Consider the following 23,721-nt stretch of genomic DNA (forward strand, 5'->3'; position numbering starts at 1 on the left):
GTAGACACTCAAAAGGGAACAATGAATGAATATATTATTAGTGTATATTATAGCTTATTTATAGACGTTCAATTTACTGAATGTACACTAACAGTCGTTTAAGTCCACCATCGGAAATCTCTTCAACTAAAGGATACTTGCCAGTTCTACGGTTCCAATAACTAACAAAATCAGCTATAGAACCTCCAACTCCAAAATAAATAGATTTACCAGCAACGATAATCTGGCACATTCTATTCAACCTCTTTAAATGTATAAGCACTTCACTTAATACCGGGAAAGTCTCGGGTGAATAAATGGTTTCACTTGTAATTACCAAATCGATATTTAAATCTTGAATCATATGGGCGAATTTTAAACCCCAAGACCCACTAATTAAATCGATCGTTAATTTATAAAGCTTCAAATCTTCAAGAAACTTATCAATTAATTGTCGTGACATTATAATTTCATTTGAAGGAATTGACGACCCCCAAAAGGGTTCTCCCTTGTGACGAGTTATGTACCAATTGAAAACAATATTAGGAACAGTGACTAATTTTAAAACCAGATAATTGAAATCAGATAAAATTATCTTCTTTGGGTTGTCAAATTCAGCAGCATCTCTTTTAAACATATCACTCAAGAGATATGCAGAGGGCAACGCCGTTCCACATCCCATCTCCAAATAATTGGAACAGTCTATCAAATCATATTGTTTATCTATTATATCGTAGGAACACTCCCAGCTTTTAAACCCTCCTTCATAAACATTCTTGTGAAGATCATTCTCTTCAAACACATATTTGGCATCAGAATCTACGCCTTCTTCTGGTTCGTTTTCAGACATAAGTTGATGTTTGACATCGAAAAGCTCTCTTCTGTAAACGGTGATCTTATTCTTAGGCGTGTCGACTTCTTCAAACGACATTCGAATGTTTTCAAGACTTTCAAGTATGCTTTCAATGCTATGCCATTGAGGAGCGACACTAGCATCATAGTCATCGGTTAAATTGTCCAAGGGGGAAGCATCATTTGTTTGAGGAATTGCTGGTTTGCGAGTTAAATCAGAAAAGCCATTTTCGTCTACCAAATCTTCGTCCGTGAATCCGAAAGCAAATGACATGATTGAAGGAGCTTTTAGTTGATGATTATGGTAAGATGTCGTAAACTATTACAATGTCTAAATTCAAGATGAGTTGGGTCGTGCGCAAACCGATTGTGGAGAGATTCCATAATGCATTTGATAGTGGTAAGTACGAGTCTTAACACTATGCTAAGGATAATGTTATACTGTTAATAAGTTTCCCCTTGGAAAAAAGTCGTGTTATCCTCCATTGTAGCTTTCATGAGTCTACTGATAGCCTCTCTTTTTTGTTTTTTACATAAAATATGGTCAAGTTTGGAGAAAACCGCTGCCGAAGAGCATTCGGAACCAGAGATATAAAGAGAAAAATAATATATTCAGAAATATTACAACAAAGCGTTAGATAAAGAATAAATCCATATTTCTCAATGATGCTACTCCTAAGTTACTGAAAGGGTTCTACAATAGCTTTATGGGTTAATTAAACTAACCTAATAATACTCCGGGCGCTACCAGTCAAGTGTATACCTCAAGACAGGTTCTTTTAATATATGCAGGTCTGTTGGGGATATACCAGAAGAGTGAAACGGTCTTCAGGTGGGGAATTTTTCCGCTCTAATCATATACCAACCACTTTGAGCCATACCGCAACGGTACTTCTTCTGTTTACACTCAGTACCGTTATAGTAACCAAATGTATTTACATCATTACAATATGGAACAAACAACGATAATCACCATATATGAAAATAAGCTAGTAACTATAAATTTAACTGTGTGAGTAAGTAGTTATGGACTTGACTCGGTACAGGAAACTCCGACTTTATCGAAGGGTACTGCATACAAAACAAAGCCCACCTGTTCAGGCCTAATAGTCATTATTTGCTTGAGCAGAACGGAAATACGCAAAACAAGAAATTTGTTATGTTAAAAGAGATAAGTGATAGACTTCACATTACTTTGTTCATTACACACCAGAAGAACCGAAGAGGACGACATTCTGGCAGTACAGGTGTCTCCATTCATCCGTATAAATTTTAAGGACACAGTAACTGGAACTGCTTTAGAGGCAGCATAAAGCTAGTCCTCCTTACCATTAGTCAGTCATCCTTACAGTCTTAGTTCTACCCCCATTTACGAGTTATAGCATAGATACGACCTTATGTCTAGTGAAATCTCTCCTGTTACGACTAACACTCATAACACCAATCAGGCGTCAGATACGCCTCCTCGAACCCGCATATCTCGAAGAAGAGCTCATTCCATTTCCAATGCCGTTTTGCTGCATGCGACAGCAGTTCTCCGGCAGAAAGAACTCCAAGAGCAACAAGCCGAAGCTGGCTCAGCAGCAGCTACTTCTTCAAGTATCACACACAGAGATAAACATCAACATCGTTACGGAGAACTGACTCCTCCCAAATCAAATGAGACTTTGACCAATGAAAATGAGACTTTGACCAATGATAATGCTCACCACAACGCTCGTACGACTCCACCGCCCACGATCATCAAGAAAGTCCAATTTACAACTTCTGGAAACTCATCAGATGACGACTTTACCTCACATACGCATACCCATGGTGGTGATCAATTGGAAGCTTATCGTACCTTCAATTTGAAGACTGACTCCCCCCTGACATTTCTTTCTTCTGGATCATCGTCAGGTCAGTCGACTCCGCGAATGGTGCCTCGGAAGCTGCTTCCCTTAACTATTACCCTGTCGTTAGATCAACAGCTACTTACGAATCCTGCCAATGTGTCGAATTCCAACCTTCCAATGTTCAATAAAAGACCGTTAACTGATACGCCTATCGTGTCAACAGTTACTTCACCCTATGAAGGTGCAGTTGATAATGATGGTTACATCTACGGAGAAGAAGGTGAAGAAGAAGACGATGACTTGGATCCTGAAAGCACAAAGAAGGACCAAGCCTTGCCTAAAACAAAGAGGATATCCCATTTGAATTTATCGGAGTTGAACGAGAAGTTCTCGTTTACTGAAGCATCTAAGAAACACATCCATAAACCTGAAGAAGTTATTTCTCCTTCTACTGAAGATCTAAGCCTAGTAAAAACCGTATCTGAACCAGGTGAGAAAGTTAAACAATCATCTAATCAAGCTTACCCATCTATTAACAAATCCACTCCAGATGCTGCAACACCAATTGGTAAATCAGAGTCCATTAGTCCCACCACGTCACTTGAATCATTCCCTGAGAAAGAGGCTATAAAGAGCATGGATAGTCATTTAAAGAACTTACTTCATGATATACCTAAGAAATACCAAGAGGAATTTGAAAAATCCCCTTCTATTGAACAATTGAAGAATATGTTACTCAATAAACCCCCTCCAAGTGCAAGGAAAACATATACTTTAAATATCCCTGGCCAAACATCATCAAAAATATCACCAGATGGGAAAATTGCATCAGTAGATGTTGGTTCCAAAATGGTCATTGTAATGGTAGGGCTTCCTGCCAGAGGGAAGTCTTACATTACCAACAAATTGACAAGATACTTGAACTGGCTTCAACATGATTGTCGTGTGTTCAATGTTGGGAATACCAGAAGAAAGGATAAGAACAATCAAGGTCCAGAAGCTAATCCTTTGCCTGATTCAACTACTCCCAACCACAATTCTCCTGCAAGCAGCTCTCCAAACATCTCTGCATTATCACCGAATGATGCGCTCCCTCCTACTGGGAAGCTTAATGGGTTGAGAATGACATCAACAGAAGATGCTAGAACAGAAGCGGAAGAGGAGGAACACCATGATGGAGAAACCCAACATTCTGCCGATTTCTTCAACCCAAACAATGAAAGCTCTGTGGTATTACGGGAGAAATGGGCAATGGATACTTTAGACACCCTTTTGAATTATGTTATCGAGGGCCCTGGTTCCGTGGGTATTTTCGATGCAACAAATTCAACAAAGAAGAGGAGATCAAGGGTATTGAAAAGAATCCAAGAACGTTCAAATGGCGAATTGAAGGTTTTATTTCTTGAGAGTATATGTTCTGATCCCGCAATCATTGATGCTAATATTCGTTTGAAATTATCAGGGCCAGACTATAAGGATATGGACCCTGAAGTGGCATTGAACGACTTTGTCGGAAGATTAAAGAATTACGAGAAGGCATACGAAACCATTGATGAAGAAGAAGAAAAAATCCCGGGGTTCCAATATGTGAAAATGATCAATGTTGGGAAGAAGGTTGTCAGTTATAATATCAAAGGGTTTCTTGCTTCCCAAACCATCTATTTTCTTTTGAATTTCAATTTATGTGAAAGACAAATTTGGATTACCAGACACGGTGAATCTGTTGACAATTTGTATGGTAGAATTGGAGGTGATTCTCATCTTACCAAAAGGGGAGTTAACTTTTCCAAAACCTTGGTTCGGTTCATGGGCTATCAACGGAAGGAATTCCGCAGACAACAATTGGAAAGATTCTCATCTCGATTACAATTGCGCTATTCCAAGAATATGTTCAACGAAACGGATTTTGCTACTCTTGATAGTATACCAAATGAAGCTAATTTCTGTGTTTGGACGTCGCTGCTTACTAGAGCTATGGAAACGGGCCAATATTTCAATGACCAATTATATTCCATTAAGCTGATACGGATGTTGAATGAACTTGGAGGTGGTAAGTTTGAAGGTCTTACGTATGACGAAATCCGATCTAAATACCCCAAGGAATTCCAAGCCAGACTTAAAAACAAATTGGATTACCGATACCCAGGTGTGGGAGGCGAATCATATTTGGATGTGATTACAAGATTAAGACCATTGATTACTGAACTTGAAAGAACCACAGATCATTTACTTATAATTTCACATCGGGTTGTTCTTCGTGTTTTACTAGCATATTTTTTGAATTTGGATAAGTCTGCCGTCGGGGAATTGGATGTTCCATTGCATACATTATACTGTTTGGAACTGAAACCATATGGAACCGAATACAAGATGTATGAATATGATGAACGTATTGATTGGTTTGTTCCTGTTGAACCCGAACACCAAAAGAATGTTAAAGAAGTTGGGGTGGCTTTCAAGGAACGGAAATATAGTGTTATTCCTACAGCCCCACCTTCTTTTCATAGTCATCACAAGCCATCCACTTTTCTTAGACAGAGTAGTATTCGAGAAGGTGGCCCAAGTGGCGCTGGAGGAGGAGGAGGTGGTGGTGGTGGCCAGCTTACAATCCGTGGAAGTCTTATGAGCGCAACTGAAAAAGAGGAAGATATACATTCGAATAAGTTTAGGACAAATTCGAATAAGTTTAGGGCAAACTTGGATAAGTTACGTAAGCCATAGAGATATTGATGATAGTGAATGATTTAACAAGAAAGCATATAATTACAAACAGCATGTAATAGCAATCTCTTGATTGTAGCTTATAGTAGTTAGCGGACGTCCCAAATAGGGAATATGTTCCGAGATAGCCAGTACCAAAACAGTTATGTCGCATGCTTACGTCAGCACAAGGGCTTGCTCGATGTGTAAGCCGTTGGGTCGCCTACACAGTTAGCAATAGACCCTTGCTCAATTTAAAGTGACACTTATTGTTAATACTAAAGTACGGCAGCATAACAAAAATCCAAGGAGGAAATACGCCCCAAAAAACTAATAAGCCAATAAGAATTGTTGAGATTGTTCTGTTCTGGCCTTGAATACAGAAGCTTTAGTCCCTCTCCATCAACACCCACACACCTCAATCATTTGTGCGGCATCGACTACAAATAAGACTAAGACCACTTGTAGATGATACACGGTGTTCTGGAGTATAAAGGCTTGTGATTTGGACATAGAAAACATAATCCGGTGAAGTCTGAGAGCTTGAGCGAGCGACCATCATGACTGGTGAGACGACTACGCACCAAAAGGTTGGAGTTCCGCCCTCCAACACAAACAGTGGTTCTAGTAATACTGGTACTACCGGCAATAATACTGGCACTACTAGTAATTCTACTCCACGGATCCCGCCTTTGAAACGGGGTACATCGACCGTTGATAGTACTGCTTTCAAGCCTGGGGAGGGGGCGACGTTCGTAGGGGCGACCAGTGGTGGAAGCAGTGGCGATATGGAGCCTCACAAACGTATAGAATCCAGACCAAGCGTCGCCACTAACAAAAGCGGTGTTTACGGTACTACGGCAGAGAATATAGAGAACAGCGGAGTGTTTAAAGTGCCCAAGAAGTTACTTGTTTCAGATGGTAGAGAAGGTACTAGAATCATGTCATCTGCAACATCAACACCTTCAGTTGAAACGTTTTCCATGAGCATTTCTCAACCCCCTAGAGTCACTGATGTGCCTTCCTCCGGGACAGGGGGGATTCCCCCCAATGTTGTGTCAACCATCATCACCCCCAGCCAAACCAGTCTTTCCCTTCCGCTTCTTGAAAGAGCAACTTTGGAAGGTGGGGCAGGAGGTCAACTATTGATCAATAAGACAACAAACAACACTCCGTCTGTGGAGATGGGTTCGATGATCCCCAACGAAACCGATACATCTAATAATGATCACCAACCACAGCTGGAACCGAAAGAATCCACTACTGCTACCACCGATGTTGACCAAGATAGTAACAACAGTGTTAACGTCAATAACTTTTCAAGTTCTCCTGTGAAACTTAGCATCAATGCCATCTCCAACTTGAACAAGTCCTTAAAGGCCAAACAGAAAATCATCAATGCTAAAGAACCTCACTGTCGAAACGTCACTGGGACTTCAGATCTCCTTAATACTTCCCCCCACGCATCTTCTGTTGGGATAAATTTGCATGAAATCGACGACGATACTTCAAAGGATCATCCCGAGGACCCCCCTGCGGTGGTGGATCCCACCACATCAAAGCAAACAGAATTAAACAGCAATAACAACACCTTGAAGATAAAACAACAACAACAACAACAACAACAACAGCAACAACAACAGCAACAACAACAACAACAACAACAACAACCAACAACAATAAGGAATAAGCGTATCTCAAAGCAAGCTTCAACGAAAACAGATTTCTTTGCTGCCAAGTTGGCAAGTGCTGTTGATGATGCAGATTCCAGTGATAGTGACGAGACATTTGTGTATGAAAATAACAACGATAATGCTCCACCAGCAGCTGCAGATACCCCAGAAGCCAATAATACCCTTACAACTAACGACCTTGATCCTAACAATTTTAGACAGCAATCTCAAGGCGATAATGCAAGTGTTGCAGGAAGTGTTGTCCCCACCACATTCAATTCACCTTCTTTTGAACGAGATGATTATCAGGAGTCGGTTTATTCAGTACATTCTTCAAGGCCACCACCTAGCCCTCCTCTTAATGCTGTAACTGGTGGTGTACGGGCACCGTTTTTACTCTCGGCCAACAATTCCTTTAATAGTAATAACTATTTGGAGAGTTTTATGAAGGAAAAGAAACCTCTCATGAACCAGAAATCAAATTCTGCTTACTCTTTTAATGACGATTCCCAGAAGGAACTCAAGGAGGTTTTCGAATCCGAAGGTGACGATGCTGACGTTGATGAGGGTGCCTTTTCAGAAGGAGAATCTGAATCCGGAAGAATGAATTCAGTGGTAATTAGAAACAACGGCGAAAATAATTCAACCTTGTGTGGACAAGAGAAGCAAGAGTTTAATGCGGAATCATCATCAACACCAGCACATATACCAGGATATAATAATAATATCTTGCAAAGTGGTGGACCAGCACTAGGGAGGAAGAAGAAGCCCACTTCTTCCATCTCATCATCATCAAAGCTTAGATCAACTACCTCCAAACTATTTGATAAAAAGGGTTCACATCCTCGAAGGTATAGCACAATACCGGACGATATTGATATTGAAGACTTTGATGATGAGCTCATTTATTATGACAATAATATCAGGTTCCCTTACAACAACAGCAACACTAATTTTAATGAGCAATCCCCTTTATTAACTCAGAATGGGCAAGTACGGATTCCCCATTATCGATCACTTAATTTTAATTTCAATGGTGGGAAGCGGAAACCTTCTAATATGAAATCAAAACGGTTTATTTCTGCTAACCAGCCAATTAGTGCACTGAACAACGGGAGCATCCATAATGTGGATGCCAACCCAACTGGTGGTTCAGCCAATGGAGGAGGCAGTCCAAATAGCCCCAATGCAAATGGAAATAATCCAAATTATGATATCAATATGTTCCCATTTCCATACGGTAAGGCCAACCAATATTATTATGATATTGATGAATATGACCCTGTTATACAGGCAGAAAGTGGTGCAAACTCACCATTGAATCGTAATGATATGAATTTACCATTTGATGATTTGGGAATAAGTGGTGGTGGTAATGGTTACAGGGGTAGCAATGGTGGCCCCTTTGGATTCCCCAGTAAGAATGATCATTTTGCACTTCCTAGAAAGCAATCCCGAGAATTTGCAAGTGGATCATATTTCATTCGCTCTTTTGTGTACACTGTTTTCAGTATACTTTGTATACTTATGCTTGGGTTCATGATGGGGTTTATTTTGGCTTCTACTAAATACCTTTCTGATTTCGAAGTTAGTTCAATTGAAAACCCTATAGTCAGTCAAGATGAGTTAATTTTCAATATGGTTGTCACAGCCATTAACCCTGGTTGGTTTAGTATAAATGTTCAAGACGTTGAATTGGATATATTTGCCAAAAGTGGGTTTTTAGAGACCGAACATTTATATCATAGTTCAGTGGAAACAGTTCTTTTGGGAACCATTTACGAATTGGAAACACCATTAGAATTTGCTGGAGGTTTTTTCGATCGTCATCCAATTGAGCAAATGACTGCTGTGAAGTTACTTTCACCAGGTAAGAATTTAACTGGAGTTGCATCTATTCCTGGTAATAAAGGCGACAACTCAACTATTCCAGATAATTCAAAGAAATGGGAAGTAATTTCCAAACATCCTTTTGATTTAATTTTACGAGGTGTTGTCAAATATACTTTACCCATTAGTCTGAATGTGAAATCGGTGGTTGTGAATAAGGTTGCTTATATTAATCCTGAGGATATGTCATTTGACTACAAAGAACAATAGCTAACTGAAAAGGTTATAGTATAAACATTCATGAGCTGGAGTGCAACGAGGTTCTAAACGAACTTTGAATAATTTTGGTTCGAAACAAGTTGCACTTGGATTTCCATTCATTTCAAATGGAGAAAGCTTCATTTGATAATTTGGATCCATAGGAGGTTTGATGTGGAACATTAAGATGGTTTTAGCAATTAAAACATATAATTGCTTACAAGCCAAAAGGTTTCCTGAACACATCCTTGCCCCAGCTCCAAAGCTGAAATGATTCAATTGCTTAGAATTTAGCCATCTTTCAGGAAAGAATTCTGTTGGAGATTGAAACACTTGACTATCATGATTGGCTTGATAAGCATTCATTATTAGGACTGTGCCTTTTGGAATCAAGACACCTTTGTGTATGATATCTTTTGATAAACATCTTGGAAGAGCCAATGGAAGAACGGTAAAGATTCTTAAGGTTTCTTGGATCAATGCAATGATATAAGGACAAGTTGATTCTGATTCGACCGAGTTCCAAGCCAATTGAAGATCGTTGTCATATAATTCCATTAAGGCATTATAGGCCTTTTTTTGGATGACCTCCCCGGTAGCAAGCTGAGATAAATGACCCATTAAATGATTATAATTTAGAGGAGTGTTGTCTAATCCCGCTGAAACCATTGACAAACAAATACTTTTCAACTCAGGAATATTTAACTCATTGGAACCATTTACCATACCCAAATATAATTGTCCCATGATACTTGCGATTACAGTGGGGTTCCCCAAGTCGATTTCTTGGACCATGGTGTTCCAGAATTTGTTCATATATTGATCCCGAACAGATCTTAGGGTTTTTTGCTTTGAGCTACTCGATATGAATCTTAGAATTGGAATATAGTCTTTGAGATTGGTGAAGGGAGACCTTAAATGAAGGATTTCATTTTCGGTCCGGGTGATATCAATGGTATGATCGTTGCCCTCTAATGCTTTATCCACATTCAAGCCATATATCAAACATATTGATAAACCCAATATCATGTTTTGGACATATGGCATCATATTTATATCGGGAATTGCACTAAGATTAGACTTGGACATGAAATGACTTGGAGGTTGACTGGCGATGAATTGTTTGAACATATCATTCACATGACTTCCAATAGTTGAAGATTTTAAATGGACTTTAGATTGGTTTAACACTGAAGATATGGCCTTTTTCTTCCTTACATACGATTCATTGAAAGGTGAAGACCCGACAGTTAAGCCTTGAGTTGATGACACTATATCATGGAAAGTATATCCTAAGGGTCTGGAATTATTGGCGGCTATATTTTTATTTTTACACCATAGTACTTCAATATCGTGATAATCATTAACAATAACCGCCCTGGTATTTCCTAATCTGATTTGGAAGATGGAAGTCTTATATTTGTTACTCCATTCAGTGTATTTTAGTGATGGGTTGTCTAAGATTTGTAAGAGATTACCGACCACCGGGTACCCGGGAATAGACGGGATCCCCTTAATCTTTCGGAATCCAAGTGTATCGGCTATGAACCATAATAGGATAGCAAGTATAACGAATTGCAAGGCATTGATCCAAGAAGGCATGGCCAATGATAAAGGAAGAGTTGGGTGCAAAATATTACATACAGAACATATATATGAAATATATGTACGACGGAAAATATCTATGCATCTATGCGAATATATGCATAAATACGAGTACAATAATAATACGATTATATACATGCATAAATACGAACACCACAATAGTACGAATATATTCACTATATATATTCCTGCTCATGATTACAATCTACAATGATACAATAAAACACAATCAATAACTAAACTAAAATGGTGAAACAATAAAAGCTCATGTGGAATGAGCAGAATAAGATCCACTAGCAACATTCTTAACAATATGAGTATTGGATTTATCAAGGGCTTCAATCTTACCATCATTATAAGCAAACCCTGGAATTTGGAATCTTAATTGAATACCTGCTTCATGTTCTTTGGCTAATCCCGATGTCATAAATCTTGCTAATAATCTTTGGTCCAGTTTTAATTCATCAAATCTCCATAATATCCGATTTTTAACATCACTAAATGTCCCACTGGGTCTTGATAAACATTGAGTGGTCCTAACATTAGGCGCAACCATTGCATAAACAAAAACATTAAATAGTGGTTTTTGAACCTTCAAATCAAGTATTAAACTAGCTTGTTTCTCTTCAAACTTCCACACATGATTAATGGTCACTGGAAGTTGTCCCTCCGGTATTTCATTCACATATTTCACACCACCTATGGTTCTTGAAAGGATGTCTTGAGGATTTATTTCATACAAATTGCTAGAATTCGTTTCCACAAGTATCAGATCGTTAATCATAACTTTATCAAACGCCTCCCTCTTCAAGATAATCTCCAAAGGTTGTTGATGATGGTCTTCATCCGTCTCACCTTCATAGTTGAAAACAATCTCTCCCAATACTTGCCCAGTGGTAAGAACATCATCGTTCACACTAACATTCAACATCTCCGCAATAGAAATATTCAACCCTTTTGTACCATTACCTCCATGTTTGAATTCATTAACATGATTAGAAAGTAAAGTGTTCCCAGTGTTCTGTGATGTTAATTTAGTAACACCTGGCGAGAAATGATTATTTGAAGATCCAAGTATCGATCCTCCTGTTCCTGGTGCAGCTCCTCCAATACCGGTTCCAGCTATACTTGCTTTAGGAATAGAACTTTCATATTTATCCCGAGATTCTTCAGCCTCTTTTGGCTCTTCTTCTACTGCAAAAGATCCAGGCATAACTTCAGATTTAACTGGTTCAAAGTGAATTGATTCGGCTGGCTCGGAAAATTGCTGACTATTGGCTGGGTTGTGAGCCACTTTTCTGGCTGGTGGTGGTTTAGGAGCAGATACACTGGAATTGGGATTCGCATTGTTATTCTGAAGTGGTGCTTGCAATAACGGTGAAGGTCCAGTAACGTCCTGGGATGACTTACTAACCATTGGCACTTCAATTGTGGGTTCAGGCAATTCCCTGTCGTTAAAAGTCGATGATGGTTGCTGGCTATCAAATATCTGATGATCATCACCAAAAATATCGCTTCGACTATTATGAAAGTTATAAGGATGTTGAATTACCTTGGGAGAAGTTTGAAGAGGTTTGGCTTCATCACCAACTTCAAAACTGTACTTCTTCAATTTATCAACAGGGATAGGAAGAGGCTTATTCATTTGAGTGCCATTCTTTGGTTCACGAGAAACTTCATCTGAAGATTGCGATTCGTATCTCACCAAATTGGGTTCCTCTTCAGGCACCACTGGTTGTTGAATTGCAGGCTTTGGAATTAAAGGTTCTTGCATCGTTTCTCCTTGTTTCTCAATAGAAGGTAAGGGTCTGTCATTAGTAGAAGCAGATGATGGAGGAGGTCCGAAGTGAGATGACCGTTCGGATCCTCCGATACTACCAGCAGCAGCACCAGCAGCACCAACAACAGCACCAACAGCACCGGCGGCACCCATAATAGTACCAGAACCAGTACCAGCACTAGCATTGGCATCACTAATACGATCAGCACGTTCAGCCCCACTAGAACGATCCGCACCATCACTAAGACCAGCTCCAGCACTTGTACTATGACTAGCACCTGGGATAGGAGGAAGTGGCGAGGTACCAGTTGTGGTAGCTACACTATTCTTTCTTCCGTCATTTCTTAACATATTTTTTGAGTTTGAACTTGAAATGGTTTCAAGATCAGTATTCATGTCCGAATGCTTTGAGTGTCTGTTCTTCTTTCTACCGAAAATAGAGCCGACTTTTGACTTCAATTTCGAAGGTTTACCATTACTCAGTTCATTATGGTGATGGTTATTACTACTGCTATGAGAAGTTCCAAACCCCGAGTATCTTTTATGTTTAGGAGGAGCTGGAGCTTTCTTCAAATCAGTGACTGAATCTTCGCCTTCTTCCTGATTAGGTTGGAACCCATATTGGTTAGTGACTGCTTTAAACTCGCATTTCATCAAGAAGTCCAAGTACTGCTTCATTTCAGTGTCAATGTTGAACAGCGACAATAGAGTGTTGACTGAGGTTTCACTGGACTTCAAAGTATTGGCCATGGCTGTGTTACCCAATTGGAAGTAATTAAGCACCGAGTTGAACAACACTTGTTTCTCCTGTTTCTTGAAGTTTTCAAAGTTAGCCAATATTTGAGGAGCCTTGACGTTCCACTGGTATTCCGAATTGGGTTTTTGCTTCTGTATGTCGTGGCTGATCTCCTGTAGCTCCTTACAGTTGATCACCAACTCCGAGAACCGTATGTCGTCTTCAAATAAGTTTCTCAAGGGCCCAATGATTTCCAGCTTGAAACCGGCGAGCTTCGTTTCGTTCTGAACGATTTCCGTCTGCAATTGACTCAACAAAAGCTTCCAGTTATCAACAAAGGATGAGAACTCAGGACTGGTGGCACTGGTGGCATGGGGGGCGAAAAGGGACGACCCAAAATTGTACAAGTTCTTCAACTCGGCATTATGGCTCCGGAGATTGGAATAGTATTGTTGAAACCAATTGGTTAGGCTTGTTTGGATCAAATTGGTCGACGAAGTTAAAGAGTTCGGGATAATCAACCCGGCTTGTTGAGGAGACTTGCTGGTCAAGATCGAAGTGGCATAGCCGTACTGTGAGTCCTCGGCCATTATCGAAACCCGTTTATTCGTTAAGTGACTTGACTCGACGGCAATTAGTTATTTACGGGTGGCCCGGTTCGGTAATTGATGTTTGGAGATTCCGCCCGCTGGCTTATAACTTACCGATATCAAGACGACATTTGTATTTCCTCCACGACATTGTGGGTTTTTGTACGACATGTCATTGGACAAGCTGCACTAAAAGACTAGCCACAACGACCTTGCAATGTTTTACAGTGATACTATTATGATTATTATATGTTGATTAAGAAGGGCACTTGCACAGTGCAAGGAATTAAATAGTAGTTATACAGAAAGAAGCTCTCAGCGAGAACCAAAAATGTCTTCATTTACTGGAAATGTTCTCACTGGTGTTGTTATCAGAATGGGAAGGATCAGCGGCCTTTTCATTTTCTTTATTGGACTTAATGGCAGCCAATTGCGCCTTTCTGGCATCACTTGATCTGATTGGCTCCAAAACATAAGGGTTGGTTTCCACATCATCTTCGTAGTAAGCAAATTCACCGATTTGAGCCAAATCAGTACCCAACATTTCTTCGTCTTCATGTAAACGAAGACGGAGGAATGGCACCTTATCCATTGCGAAAAGTAACAATGCGGTGAGGGTAAATGACCATAACCCAATGGAACAAGAGCCGGCCAATTGGTAACCAAGTTGCTTCCAGTGATGGTTCATCCATCCACCAGGAATAGCCAGAGATGGGTCAGAGGCAACAGAACCATCTGATGCAGCAACGTAATCGGCAGCGAAAAGTCCAGTCATAAAGGAACCAAGGAAGCCTCCAACACCGTGTAAAGCGAAAACATCCATACCATCATCAATACCAATGATTTCCTTCAAATCAACAGCATAATTACAGACGATGGCAGGAACAACACCAAAGACAACTGAAGTATAAACAGGAACATACCCGGCAGCTGGAGTGATACCAACTAAACCGGCAATGGCTCCCATGCACAACCCAACAGTAGACCATTTACCACCGGTTCTAAAGTAATCAACAAACATCCAAGTCAACCCACCAGTAGCAGCAGCAATATTGGTGTTAACACAAGCGTACCAAGATCTGATGGTGGCGTTACCGGTAGAACCACCGTTGAAACCAAACCATCCAAACCACAAAAAGATGGTACCAAAGACAATATAAGGAACAGAATGAGGTTTATATTTTGGAACCTTAGTTGTTACCAAAGGATCCTTTCTCTTACCCAAAACCAAAGAGTAAGCCAAAGCAGCAAATCCAGAGTTTTCATGGACTGGACCACCACCGGCAAAATCCAAAGCACCCAAATTGAATAACCAACCGTTACCATTCCAAACCCAATAGGCAATAAAGTTGTAAACAACCGTTAACCAGATGAAAAGGAAGACCAACATTGGACCCAATCTTGCTCTTTCGCAACCAGCACCAACAAACAAAATAGCCGTGACGGCAGCAAACATACCTTGGTAGAAACAGAACAAAATATCTGGAAGGGAACTAACTGGGGATGGAGCACCAAACGTTTGCTTCAAGGCAAACTTATCCAAGTTACCAATAAAGTTATTACCTGAAGTTTGGGAAAACGACAATGAATAACCCCAAAAGAACCATTGGAATGTGGTAAGACAAGCGGCCATAATGGAAGCCCATAAAAGTGACAAGGCATGCTTCTTTCTAGAAATACCAGAATATAAAAGACCCACCCCTGGAATCATAATCCACACTAAAGCAGATGCCACCCCGATCCAGGCCATGTTTGCAAGATCATATTGGTCATTTAAATCCACTTTCATGATGTTTCCACCGGTACCGGTACCGGTGAAACCCGATTGATCTGAAGACATTTTTTTGATTAAAAACTTTTAATCAGACTTACAAGGAAAGTACAGTAAGGTAATATAAAATCTGTTAAAGAAAAGGAAGAGAATTCAAACCAAAGAAAAATTACACGATATCAACTGGTATTTAGGAGGCAGATGGTCCCCTTTATATACGATCGACTTGCCGTATTCAATAGTACTTGGATTGAGCCATAATGACAATAAAGCGAATTCCAGTACATAAAAAAATTGTTTTCGTCCCGTAAACTGATATTGCCTTAAGGAGAAGAGCTATTAGATACAGGGCAAAAATGGCTTTACCTTACAGCCCGTTATTTTAGTCATTGTTATCGGTAATGGTTCGTTCTGATTGCTCGAATGATACTAGAGCTTGTTGGAGAGTCGATCCACCGTTATCGGAATGTAAGCACACTTTATTGCCTACTGCCATATTTTAGTGCGGTTACTCTTCTTCCTGTTGTACTTGCACTTGCACTCACTAATCGTAAGTGGTTCCACTATCACAAGAAAAGTTTACCCCTACGTATTCATAATATTTTTTTTATCATTATCATCCAATTAGACTTTGGTATGTCACTGTTAGTTTGCTGTAATGTAACTTTATTTTAACCCTTCTCGTGTCACATAAAGATAGGCGCTGCACGATATGATATTGCAACCGTAATCGGCCAATCAGCTTTCATATCGCTCGTGTCTACCATCTACCGATAAGAGAGAACTCTCCTGCAGGATGGTGACTCAAAGCATTGCAGCCGTTAGAAAACACAAACAATTGTAGTGTACGTATTGCTAACCGTGGGATTGATTGATCATATACATAATAATATTATTGGACTATGTTGTTACTGTTATGAAATTCAGATGGCCTGGTCCTTTGTTAATCATATTATTATTGTGTTTTCCCTTTCTTTCTTTCTATCTATCCTTTTTTTTTGCTTTTCGAGCTGGAAGTTTCAGCGAGATTAATACCTACGGTACTACGTAGTTAGTCATCAATAGTAACGTGTAGGGTATAGTTTTCTGGGCAAAGGTTGTGTGATTATGTGACGTAAACGTCATCAGACCTCGATATACCTTACCCCATTAATCATTTCAGGACGTCACATTGAACATTTCCAATGCGAAACGAGAAGTAGTCAAACGAAACAACCCGAAGTAAACTACCCACAAGATCAATTGAGTCGTATTGAACCTCTCGATTACCTCCGTATCTGTAAGTTTGTACAGATTAGCGAATAAGATTCGATTCTTTCCACATCTTTAGCCCCGTTTGGTACACTTTCTAGGGAGAATTGTAACCTTATAGTCCGGCTGTATCTTGTAACACAATATCAGAAGATAAGAGACATTTTATTTTGCTAACCACTTTTTCGTGCAACTACCATTGGACCTACACTACCAGAAGTGAATAACAATAACACTGCTGGTTATTATTCAAAAGATCCACAGATAACGAAACGAGGGGAGGTATCAAAGCCAATAGTCAATACTTGCTTGTTTTCGCACAAGTGTTACATTGTTGCCATTCTGTATCGTTTCCACAAAACTGCATGGAGTACCACTGATCAGGATTACACCAACCTCTCTGTTTCTACTACTTGGGCAATGTCAAAGTACATGCAAATACTCTGTAAACCTCCAAAACTTCAATGGGAGATGATTTGAAGTGACATTATGCAGATGGACTTGATTGTTAGGCATTTACGGCCCGTGGGATATCATTGAATGGTCAGCATGTTTGACCTCGGTCAAATTACTATCAAGATTTGCGACTGTAACCCACTATTTGTGAGTGTAAGTAACCGCTAAGAAATTATACTATTAGGCAACACTGAAAGCTATTAACGTGCACGGTACTCCATAAACTAGATATGGGTAAGTGAGTTCCTTACAGATCTTACAGAATTTAATTTACATTTCGCTGCCGTATAAATCCTAGTCTTTAAACTAAATCACCACACTCGGTATACATCAGAAATATCACGTGACCAATACTCTTCCATTTTGAGACTTTTGCTATAGGCACAAGGCAATGATTGGCATAACTATAGCAGCTCTATAGAATACGTGAACTTAAAAATGCGTCAGGAACAAGTGTATGTAATATAAGAAGTTGACTATATGATGCTCAAGATTCTAACTAAATGTATAGGGTTTCTCGGGATGCGCTATTTAACGATTTCAATAATGATACTTCCGATGACCTGGATTTCAACTATGACAATGAGTCAGATTTTGAGTTTGTTCAGGTAGAAGATTCCGTAAGCAAAACCGATGTGGTGATGAAGGAAGGTGGGCTTCTTGAAGGAGAAAGAGAAGAGGAGGGTGGTGAACCGGAAACGGAGATGTTCAAGTTATTCAATACACAAGACACTCAAGCAATTAGCTTGCGAGATGACATTGAAGATGAGGTAGTAAATGAACGGCCAGAATCATATTACTTTTCCAGTTATTCGATAGAGGAAAGGGACCAATTTAAAAATACAGCTATAACGTTTGAGCAGCTTTTAATGCTTCAACGCAATACTGCATCGATTTCATCATCTACTTATCGGGTATTAGACGTTAATGCATACAACGAAGCGATTGAGAAGGCCAAACTAGATAAGAAAAGAAGAGGTAGGCCGGGGAAAAAGAAGCGATTGAATAGAATAGCGTGTAAGGAACGGAAGCTTGAGCGGAAGAAGATTGAAGCTGCTAAAGCTGCTGCAATTAAGAAGAAGAAGTTTCATAAAAGAGGAGGCAAGAAGAACAATAAAAAGAAAGAAGTTTCAGCCAAGCCAAAGTACAGAACAGAGTAATAAGGAAGACTATATAGAAGTTTATTGTATACTACCAGTACTATTCTGTACGACAGCACTATACTGTACACTCTACCGTGTACCATAGTGTGTGGTCTTCTCGGTATACGAATCCTCCATGTTCGTGTCCATACTAATAAACCACGTACAAATAAACTCAACAGTACACTCAAACCACTAGTAACTCGAATGATCCCCGACGGCCCACGATGGAAGACTTCTCTGACTTTGAGCCTTTTCTAAAGAAACCGTTTGATCCAATTGCACTAGGAAACAGTTTCCTCTTATCAACGAACGATGAAGACACTACAGAATTGGATATAAGCACCACCGTTAAGAAACTTGAGTTTGATCTCCAAGAATGTGAAAAACGTATTGGCAAAGTGTCGACCAAGAACTCTGAAGTGTTGCTTGATAACTTTGATAGAGTGGCCGATGTGCAAGACCTTATGGAGACACAGTTGAGCCCCTCTCTTCAAAGAGTCAACCAATCAATCGCACGCGTGGAGGATCAAATCATTCAACCGTATAATGATTCAGTTAAGTTAAACACCGCTTTAAAGAATCTTCATCAGACTTTAGACTTGCTACGGAACTCAAGGTTTGTGGTGAGTTTGGTCCAGCAACTTCAAAAGTTCGATATAGGTGATGACATAGATTACATCAAGTATCTGAAAATATATCAGTACTTGCACAGAATATACCAAGACCCTTCAAGTTCCAGTCTACTTTCGGTCAAATTGGTCAGAGACTACTACCCGATATTCACGAGTAAATACGCGGACATGAAATCCAAACTCATCACCTTGATCTCCCATGAAGGTAACACCAAAGTCTACGTCGTAGCCTTGTACAACGTTCTAGACGATGGTTCAGACAACCAAGAGTTCTATAAGCAAGTGGACACGTTGTTGATCAATAAGAATATCCAACAGAACCTCAATAGGTTGACCAAGTCTCTAACCACTCCTAGAACCTTTGGCATGGTCGTACAAGAAGTCAACAAGAACGCTACAGGATTCATATCCAACTTAAAGTTGACTCTTGCAAACTGCCAGGTAGTTAAAGATGGAGACTCTACAACCCTATTGGATTTGTGTGTCAAATACTTCAACGCAACAGATTTTGAATCTTTGTACTGGACAAGATTAACGGTACGATTTAAAAAGAATATCGATTCAACGGTGTCTCGTGGAGGTCCCATTGCTAAAAACTTGAAGGTTTACCGAGAGAACTTGAATAAGGCTGTTGACGATACCTTTTCTAATGATCAAGTTAATTCTATGTTCTCCGAAGCCATCATGAGAATACGATAATACACAGTCATGCTTCACTTCTTTATTCTAACGAGTATATGAATATAATGTAATAATGTAAATTATATAAAACAGAGTGTCATCCTCCTCTTATTGGGTAACTTGGTTCTTCAACGATGTCAAAAATTCTCTATAATCAGGAGCATTGCCAGTCTTATCTTCTACCAAACAACTATGAGCCCACATTCTCAAAGCTATCAAATCTCTTTGTTGGGAAATTTCAATAGGTTCGTTAGAAGATCCTCCCAATACAATGTACAAGTTCTTCCAAACAACAGAGTCCTTTTGTTGTCTAAGCTTGCCAATAATTTGTCTCACTCGATAATTGAATTCACTTTCTTCAGTTGAAAATTCAGGTAATTCAACCTTACCAGTTGGAATCTCATACAAGTTCTCAGTACCAAATAAGTCTGCAACCAACCCGGGGACAACATCACCACTGACCCAAAGAAATAATTCACTAGAAGTATCAATCAAATACAATCCATAATTTTCCCATGAAGCACGTGAATCGTTAATTGGATCGGGTAAAACTATCTCACCTGTTTCAAAAGTTTCTTCTTCTCCTGTTTCTTCATTTACTTGATTATAATAACCAGGCAATCCACATTCATCAGACATGTTATGTAAGGAGTAAACACTGGGGTAAATATATTTGACAAGTTGTGGAATGGGAATAGACCCTAATAAATTCAACGCATAAGCACGATGATCGGAAGGAACCTTTTCAGCACGGAAACCAAGATGTTTGCTTAATGCAAACAATAATAAGGGTAACATACGTAAATTGGTTGAAATCTGCAATGGGGATGCGCCACTAACATTACCAGCAACCAATTCCTTCTTGTAAACATTCAAAACATCAACAACACATTTGGTAAGATAATCTCTGGCATCTTGTAATGTGGATCTTAATGCCTTATCAATAGCCCGATGAGTAAAATAATTGGCAATAGCCAATTGATCTGCAGAAGCATATATATCATCCAATTTAGATGATGTTGGAAGTGCCAAAGTCATCACTCTGATTCTTCTTTCACCATAGGCGGATTCTAAGACAGCAGCTTGGAAATATACCACTGGTTTGTTGATGTTTTCTTCAACAGTAACTTCAATAGTATAACTTTGATCTCTGGGGAAGGATGGGAAGGAACATAAGTCGGATGATCTATTGTAAAAGTTACCATAATAAGCAGTCATACGAAGACCAGTGGATGCTCTAACTCTCAAGACCGCTTCAGTAGCAAATTCTTGAGACAAGTGCTCACTAACTTCTCTGGATAACTTAGTAACATCTTCTGTCTTTGCAGAAGTCCATGCTGGATAAAAATGAGTTTGACCAGCTGTGTATCTTGGCAAGTTAGATAATGTAGCAACGTCTTGATATGTTGAAGAAGTCAAGAACATATCCACGGAGACTTGAGATCCATTACATTCAACTGCAAATGATTTATAGAATGAATCAGCTGCATTTAATAACTGTTGAGATTCCTTAGGTCTACCAGAAAAGGCTGCTTCATCTCTAACTGATAATTTCCCGATACCAACATTTGGTAAAGTAGAGCCAAAAACAACCATTTTACCACCAGTTGAAGACAACATTTTATGACCCGTTTTTAACGCAGGACCTAAAGCAAAGGATGAATTTGATGTACCTTCAAAGAATGAAGGGAAATCAACCAACAACTTTTCGATCGATGCTCTATTTTCATTCAAATACACCAAGAATCCATCAGGACAAGGTAAGAATGGATCGTCATGAGCTGAAACAACTAAAATTTCGGTTCCATCCAAACCTTCATTGAAACGGAACAAGTGTAAGTTGGAGTCAACACCAATGAAAGCCACTCTGGCGGTCTTTTGGTCATCTGGTATTCTATCCAAAGTCTCCAAAATTGTTCTGGTAATGGTTGCAGTTAATCCACTTTCAATTGCATCCACTGAAACGTCTATAAGGAAAGTGTAGATGATAGGTAATGGAGCTCTTACCATATATTCTTTGGGAGCAACAAAATCAACCACATTATTGGATAACTCAACTCTTTCCCATCTATTTTTTTGTTGATTGGTGTTTTCATCGTAATCAAAAGCCTTTGGAACGTTATTTTGTAACCCACAAAAGTTACATCTCCATCTAACACCATTTTCAAGAGTTGTAACAAATGGGTTGATATAACCTCTGCATCTTCTACATCTGCAAACTTCAGTGTCAGAAGTGATTGGAATGTTCTCATCTTTTTGGTGTAAAGCTGTGTACGGTCTGACAACCAAAGCAAAGGGTAATTTGGATTTTTTCAATAAGGCAGAATTGGTAGGAACCACATTCAAAGTAGATCTAAAGTATTCTGGAGCTGCATTCTCAGTTCCAGCATTAGGAATTAATTTGGAATTTGCAGGTAACACAATTGGAGGTGGAGGTAAAGATAAATCGCTAATTGAAGGAGGTAATTCTCTCAATAAATCACAAGTATACAATTGATTCAAAGGTAAAGCATTAGGTTGTGTAGGTTGAGCATAATAACCACCACCTGTAGTATCTTGATGGCCACCGACTGCAGCGGCACCAACACCTGAAGGATAAGATTGAGAGTAGAATTGACTGCTGGAGCTTGTGGTTCGTTTATGATTATTGTTATAAGCACTGGCATTTTTAGGAACGCCACCACTACCACCATATTGGGCTCCAGCGGATGAATCATATTGAGATCCACCATACTGAGACCCACCATACTGAGATCCGCCAATGTTTGCACCAGCAGCAGGACCACCACCGATACCATTGCCAGCATATGCTCCGCTTCCATTTGAGGGAATGATAGGCGCAGAAACACCACCACCGTTAACACCGTTGGCACCACTTCCTACACCGTTGTATTGGGCACCTTGCGCTCCTCCCACGTTCAATTGTTGAAATTGTTGGGATAACGCATCGGGGTTTGCACCATAGACGGGTTGGCCAGGCTGTTGTCCTGGGTTAACACCGTTAAAGGCTGGTTGATTGAAACCACCTTGGGCATACTGTGGTTGTGGGTAATGTCTTCTTCGACTGGACATAATAAAGGAAACTCGGGATTGTACTAAGCCGACAGAAAGGAATGAAATAAAGCGAATCGACTTTAAATCAACTAATTATATCAACAAATTATATCAACAAATTAGATCAACAGATTATATCAACAAATTCTATCAACAAATTGATTTAATCAACGTCAACTGAATGAAAAAAAAATAAGCAGGCTCTCTTCAATTGACAACAACCACAACTAAACTAAGCTTACGTTAATTAACTTAACTTAACTTAACTGGACAAGTATCTCTGGAGGATGTAGACGCCTAGAGGTTGATGCTAATGAAGCGAGTATAAATCAATGGAAGAAATTAAGTTTTCAACCTACGTTTCCATTAACGTATTCGTGTACGCACGATTCGTTTTGTATGAGGTGTTCGTTTGTTTTCTTCCGGCTACATTTTCTTTTGTATGTCGCGTTGGGTAAAAATGTCGTATTTACCTCAGAGCATGTTTACAGCATGAATGCTTTTACCGTAACTCATTGCGTGTTCTGATAAAATCTGGTATGTACAAAAATCCTCCAGTCAACGTTGTCTGGTAATGACGATGCTAGTGTCTGTACGACATGAAGAATCTTTTCATATGGGAAGCATTGAGTGTCGATTGCAACAGACATAAGATGCTAACTATTTGTACACCTTTGTAACAAATATAAGCAGAATCTATAATATATATGAAAGCTCTTTGTACTTATCAATCTTAGAAGTACTCCACATTCTGTTATTAAGCTTTTCCACGTTATTATTGCCTATTATTCAGGGGCGCCGCCGGTACCGGAGAAATTATCTGCCGTTTTTTCCACCATTACTAAATTTTCTTTCGCGGTATCCGTACCAGACGAACGCTGTAATATTCGTCC

The 23,721-nt window shown here is 39.5% G+C and overlaps 9 protein-coding genes across 9 annotated transcripts; 4 read left to right on the forward strand and 5 right to left on the reverse strand.

The window, feature by feature from the left end:
* Positions 1-73: 73 nt before the first annotated feature.
* KQ657_001861 (uncharacterized protein) lies at positions 74-1,105 on the reverse strand (the record flags this gene model as incomplete). The annotated part of the gene is made up of 1 exon (XM_043192642.1): positions 74-1,105. The coding sequence occupies one exon, from the start codon at positions 1,103-1,105 to the stop codon at positions 74-76; it is 1,032 nt and encodes a 343-aa protein (XP_043048010.1).
* A 1,123-nt stretch (positions 1,106-2,228) lies between these two features.
* On the forward strand, positions 2,229-5,387 carry PFK26 (Pfk26p; the record flags this gene model as incomplete). The annotated part of the gene is made up of 1 exon (XM_043192643.1): positions 2,229-5,387. The coding sequence occupies one exon, from the start codon at positions 2,229-2,231 to the stop codon at positions 5,385-5,387; it is 3,159 nt and encodes a 1,052-aa protein (XP_043048011.1).
* A 539-nt stretch (positions 5,388-5,926) lies between these two features.
* On the forward strand, positions 5,927-9,139 carry VAC7 (Vac7p; the record flags this gene model as incomplete). Its single annotated transcript, XM_043192644.1, has 2 exons — positions 5,927-5,933; positions 5,964-9,139. The coding sequence occupies 2 exons, from the start codon at positions 5,927-5,929 to the stop codon at positions 9,137-9,139; spliced, it is 3,183 nt and encodes a 1,060-aa protein (XP_043048012.1).
* On the reverse strand, positions 9,140-10,729 carry KQ657_001864 (uncharacterized protein; the record flags this gene model as incomplete). The annotated part of the gene is made up of 1 exon (XM_043192645.1): positions 9,140-10,729. The coding sequence occupies one exon, from the start codon at positions 10,727-10,729 to the stop codon at positions 9,140-9,142; it is 1,590 nt and encodes a 529-aa protein (XP_043048013.1).
* A 268-nt stretch (positions 10,730-10,997) lies between these two features.
* Positions 10,998-13,989, reverse strand: KQ657_001865 (uncharacterized protein; the record flags this gene model as incomplete). The annotated part of the gene is made up of 2 exons (XM_043192646.1): positions 10,998-13,866; positions 13,985-13,989. 2 exons carry the CDS (start codon positions 13,987-13,989, stop codon positions 10,998-11,000), a joined length of 2,874 nt encoding a protein of 957 aa, XP_043048014.1.
* A 186-nt stretch (positions 13,990-14,175) lies between these two features.
* Positions 14,176-15,678, reverse strand: MEP2 (ammonium permease; the record flags this gene model as incomplete). The annotated part of the gene is made up of 1 exon (XM_043192647.1): positions 14,176-15,678. One exon carries the CDS (start codon positions 15,676-15,678, stop codon positions 14,176-14,178), a length of 1,503 nt encoding a protein of 500 aa, XP_043048015.1.
* Positions 15,679-17,546: 1,868 nt separating this feature from the next.
* KQ657_001867 (uncharacterized protein) lies at positions 17,547-18,476 on the forward strand (the record flags this gene model as incomplete). Its single annotated transcript, XM_043192648.1, has 2 exons — positions 17,547-17,554; positions 17,828-18,476. 2 exons carry the CDS (start codon positions 17,547-17,549, stop codon positions 18,474-18,476), a joined length of 657 nt encoding a protein of 218 aa, XP_043048016.1.
* A 118-nt stretch (positions 18,477-18,594) lies between these two features.
* On the forward strand, positions 18,595-19,792 carry KQ657_001868 (Golgi transport complex subunit; the record flags this gene model as incomplete). The annotated part of the gene is made up of 2 exons (XM_043192649.1): positions 18,595-18,600; positions 18,722-19,792. 2 exons carry the CDS (start codon positions 18,595-18,597, stop codon positions 19,790-19,792), a joined length of 1,077 nt encoding a protein of 358 aa, XP_043048017.1.
* Positions 19,793-19,882: 90 nt separating this feature from the next.
* On the reverse strand, positions 19,883-22,846 carry SEC24 (COPII subunit; the record flags this gene model as incomplete). The annotated part of the gene is made up of 1 exon (XM_043192650.1): positions 19,883-22,846. The coding sequence occupies one exon, from the start codon at positions 22,844-22,846 to the stop codon at positions 19,883-19,885; it is 2,964 nt and encodes a 987-aa protein (XP_043048018.1).
* Between the last annotated feature and the right edge of the window lie 875 nt (positions 22,847-23,721).

The sequence above is a fragment of the Scheffersomyces spartinae genome (assembly GCF_019049425.1).
Source record: "Scheffersomyces spartinae strain ARV_011 chromosome Unknown scaffold_18, whole genome shotgun sequence".
NCBI classification, from domain to species: Eukaryota; Fungi; Ascomycota; class Pichiomycetes; order Serinales; family Debaryomycetaceae; genus Lizanozyma; species Lizanozyma spartinae.